The sequence below is a fragment of the Hipposideros armiger genome, unplaced genomic scaffold (genome assembly GCF_001890085.2).
Source record: "Hipposideros armiger isolate ML-2016 unplaced genomic scaffold, ASM189008v1 scaffold_151, whole genome shotgun sequence".
In the NCBI taxonomy this organism is placed as follows: Eukaryota; Metazoa; Chordata; class Mammalia; order Chiroptera; family Hipposideridae; genus Hipposideros; species Hipposideros armiger.
Window position 1 is genome coordinate 1557973 of NW_017731501.1, and position 4076 is coordinate 1562048.

General features: G+C 42.7%; 1 protein-coding gene across 1 annotated transcript in view; it reads right to left on the minus strand.

The window, feature by feature from the left end:
* The window catches only part of ERI1 (exoribonuclease 1), a 29897-nt gene extending 27021 nt beyond the window's left edge, over positions 1-2876 (minus strand). The window contains exon 1 of the mRNA XM_019650990.1: positions 2623-2876. Within this exon, the coding sequence (XP_019506535.1) occupies positions 2623-2730 (108 nt within the window). The 5' untranslated portion in view covers positions 2731-2876. The remainder of the gene's footprint in view (positions 1-2622) is intronic.
* Between the last annotated feature and the right edge of the window lie 1200 nt (positions 2877-4076).

Below are 4076 nucleotides of genomic sequence, written 5' to 3' on the forward strand. Positions count from 1 at the left end.
CAAAAATAAAGTGTTTATAATATAGAGAAAAATTAAGCAGATAAGGTGAATGGGGAGATGCCCATGTGGAGATAGGGGCTGCAATTTTAAAGAGTGTTTATAGGAGGTCACTCTGACGATATGCTATTTGAGCAAAGACCTGAAGGACCTGAGGGAGCAAACTTTGAGGATATCTGGTGATAGATAATTTCAGACAAAACAAGTAACAAATAAAAGCTCTGAGCTGAGAACGTGCCCAGGATTTTCAAGAAATACCAGTATCCCCTTCCAGATGCTCCTTGACTTAAGATGGGGTTAGGTCCTGACAAACTCATTGTTCAAGTTAAAAATGCCATAAGTAAAAATATTCTACACTGTAGAGTATTGGTTGTTCACCCTAGTGATCATCTGGCTGAGTGGGCACTGTGGCTCATTGCCACTGCCCAGCACCACAAGCGAGTATCTTATTGCATATCACTAGCCCTGGAAAAGATTAAATTCAAAATTCAAAGTACGGTTTCTGCTGAATGTGGTTCACTTTGACACCATCGCAAAGTTGAAAAATTGTAAATTGAACCATCCTAAGTCATACCACCTGTATTTCCCTTTGATTTTGTGATATCTGCATGTAGGGGACCCAAATGTTTTTATATGTTGACTCCGCTGTTACTTTCCATATATAATACCACCAACGGAGAAATCCCAATGATGCTAGCTAGTGCCTTCTGCCTAAGAAAATATGTGTCCTAATTGGACAACTAAAGGGGAAAGCCTCCCTAAAAGAAAGGGTTTAGAACTGCTTATCATTAACCCCGATTGAATTTTGCATTATCCACTGTCTCTTCTGTATTTTCAATCTTTCCCTTGCAAATGGGCCTTTCCCTTCTGTATTTAAACAGGCTCAACTCAAAAATTTCCAACTTAAAAAGGCAAACAAAATAACTCCTTCAACCCCAGTAATCCTACAGCTGCTGTACACTCTTGCTCTCTCTTTTCCCCTTTGGAACTAAACGTCTTGAAAAAAGTCTCTTTTCCCACACCATCCATTTACTATACAACCTACCCGAATTTGGATTCCACTCCGACAGTCCAGGGCCTTGACTTCATTGAAGTTAACAATTATCTCCATGTGATTAAACCTAGTAGGCTCTTGTCAGAGCTCATCTTACATGACCTTTCAACAGCATCCAACATTGTTGGTCGTTCTTTATTTACTGAAACACTGTCTTACTTTGGTCTCCATGACAACACACTTGCCTGGCTTCCTTCCTTTCTCTCTGACATTCCTTGTTACTCTCCCTGGTCAGTTCCCCCTCTTATACTCAATTGTTCAATGTAGTAATTCTTTCAGGGCTGGATTTTAGACTCTCTTCTTTTCTATTACATTACTTTTTCAGTATAGACTTTCACCCTAGGTGTTCTTATTCATTCCTGTAGCTTTATTTACTATCCATTTGCCAATGGCTCCAAAACTTATATTTCCACCCAAGATCTTAATTCTGAGCACCAGATCCACATATCTAGTTGCCTACTCACACACACTCGAAACTCAGCATATCTGAAAGTAGACTCATCTTCCCACCAAAAACTACACTTCTCTGTAGTTTCTTTTCCCGGCAAATGGTTCTACAGTCTGCACAGTTGATCAGGACAGAAATATGGGATTCACTTTTGGCTTTTCATCTTCTTCACATTCCTTAGTCAGGATGGCTGCAAGGTTCAAAATGATCTGGGTTGTGCTTCTTTCCAGATTTGGCATGAAATACCTTCTATTTCCTTCCATATTAATATCTTTCAGTCCCTCAACACCCTGTGCTTGTGCTCATCTCAGGGCTTTTCCAGGCTAATTTCTGTGATTTTTTTTTCTAGGATTGAGACTAAGCTTTACATCTCTAGAATCTTTCCCCCAAAACTCCAGATTTTGTTCAATTCTGCCTTCTATGAGACCTGCTTCCTTCCTTGGTATGTTTTTTAGAATAAAGNCTACAACAGGCGCAATCACCTTTTGTTAAGGCTGGAAGAAGGTGGGCTTAATTAAGATCTTAAGTGACATACCTAAAGCACACTATGCTTTAAAAAAAAAAAAAAGGCCGCCTCATGGATGGGGTAGAGGTTTGATCCCTGCACTGTACACCTGAAGCTGATGTTGTATAATATTGTACGTCAACTATAAGCGAATATATATATAGTCACAGGACATGGAGTAGAGTGTGGGAGTGGAATCAAGGAAATTGTAATACATGTGTATGGTATGGCGGGGGAGTGGGGCGGCGGATTGAGGGAGGGGGTTGTCACTTTGAGGGATAAAAAAGTATAACTATTGCACTGTGTTGTACAGCTGAAACTAATTTTAAAAATGTTTATTTCACAATAAATAAATAACAACCTACCAATTACCGATCAGGGCTGGACAGAACGTTCATATCAGAATTCTCACTCATAATTTATAAAACCACAGTTTACATACTTGACTATTTGCTCTGGTCCAGAAGGTAATTCGGGACCACAGGGGGGGCTCAATGACAACCACCCCGAGTAAAGACTCCCAGAGCTTGGAACAGGAAAAGCGGCCGGGGCTCGGGTCCAAGGACACGCAGGCTGCGGTTTCCGCAAACACCCTAGAAGAAAGGGCGGACTCCTCACCTCGGGATGCGGATGCTGCCGCTCCTCCCCGGACTCCGACCGCGGCGACTGCTGCCGCGCGGGAGCCACGGCCTCGCCGCCAGGCTGTTTGCTCTGCTCATCCTCCATGCCGGGTATCAAGTAAGAAGAGACCTGCTGGAGCCTGACACTCACTCTCACTCGGCCAAGTCCAAAAGCCTCGCCTTTCTCCGTCGAAAAATTACCGGCTCGCGTTCCCGCGGCGGCGTCCACACAAATCGAGCGGACACCTCCCACTTCCGGGAGCGTGTGGCGTCTACACGCCGCGCAGGCGCAGTGAGCCGGCGCGCGCGGAACGCGAGCGCGTCGGCGGGCTTGGGCGGGAGGAAGAAGGAAAGGGAGGAGTGTGCGGAGGGAAGGGAGGAGTGCGCGGGTAAAAAAGGCTTAGGTAACCCTGCGCGGAGGCAGTGGAGGTTCCCATCGAAGTTACTCAAGAGTCTGGACTCTAGTCACTAGAGGATACCACCACAGTAAATGATTTCATCAACGTTTCCTAAGAAGAAAAAAACGAGAAGTACCATAGAGAGAGGGGAATCTTAACCATAACAAATAACATTTATAAAATAATTAAGACGTCCTCTTCTGGAGAAGAAGAAATGAGTCCGGACTTATTAAAAAACTGAACATAATGTATGAAACAACGTTTTTAGACATTGGACAAAAGTCAGTCCTGGACTGTTGCACCTGAGAAAAGAAACAAGATAAACCCTATGACACCCTGGCTTCCCACATAGAGGCAATTTCCAGTTTGTGGTGCAGGGAGAGGGAACTCAAAGACCTCGGGTCTCACTCAGAAGACAGGGGTCTTATTGAGTTGAGAACTCAGGACTTGGAGTTTAGGGGACTTGAGGAGGCCAAGTTGTTTCGAACTTTTGAGGTGGAATTCATGAAGAAAGCTTCAGAAATCTGCAGAGGAGTACCCTTGAATCTTTAGCTGAATAAAAACCAGTGACTATGTCATGTAAAACAACAAGGCCAGGAGAAACCATTTATTGGGAAGCAGTAAGCCAAGCAATTCTCAGAGCTCACACAAGACTAACAATCATTTGCATTCCCTGCAGCCAAAGTGGAGAGACTGTTGAATATGTCTAAATCCCTCTAAAAGACTACGACAAATCCACGACTCAACAACCTTAAATTCAACAAATCCAGTCAAAAAGTAACAGACATGCCAAGGAATAGAAAAATATACAGTCGATAGAAACATTCCAGAAAGGACAAAATTGATGGCATTAACAGATAAGGACTTTAAACAACTATTATAAATACACTCAATATGTTCAAGGGTTTAAAGGAAAAGACAACAGGAGAGGAAACTGAAGAATTATTATTTTCTTTTTTAAGAAGCAGCAAATAGGATTTCTGGAGATGAAAAATATAACATCTGAAATTTTTAAAATCTCTGGATGGGATCATTAGCACATCAAACACTGCAG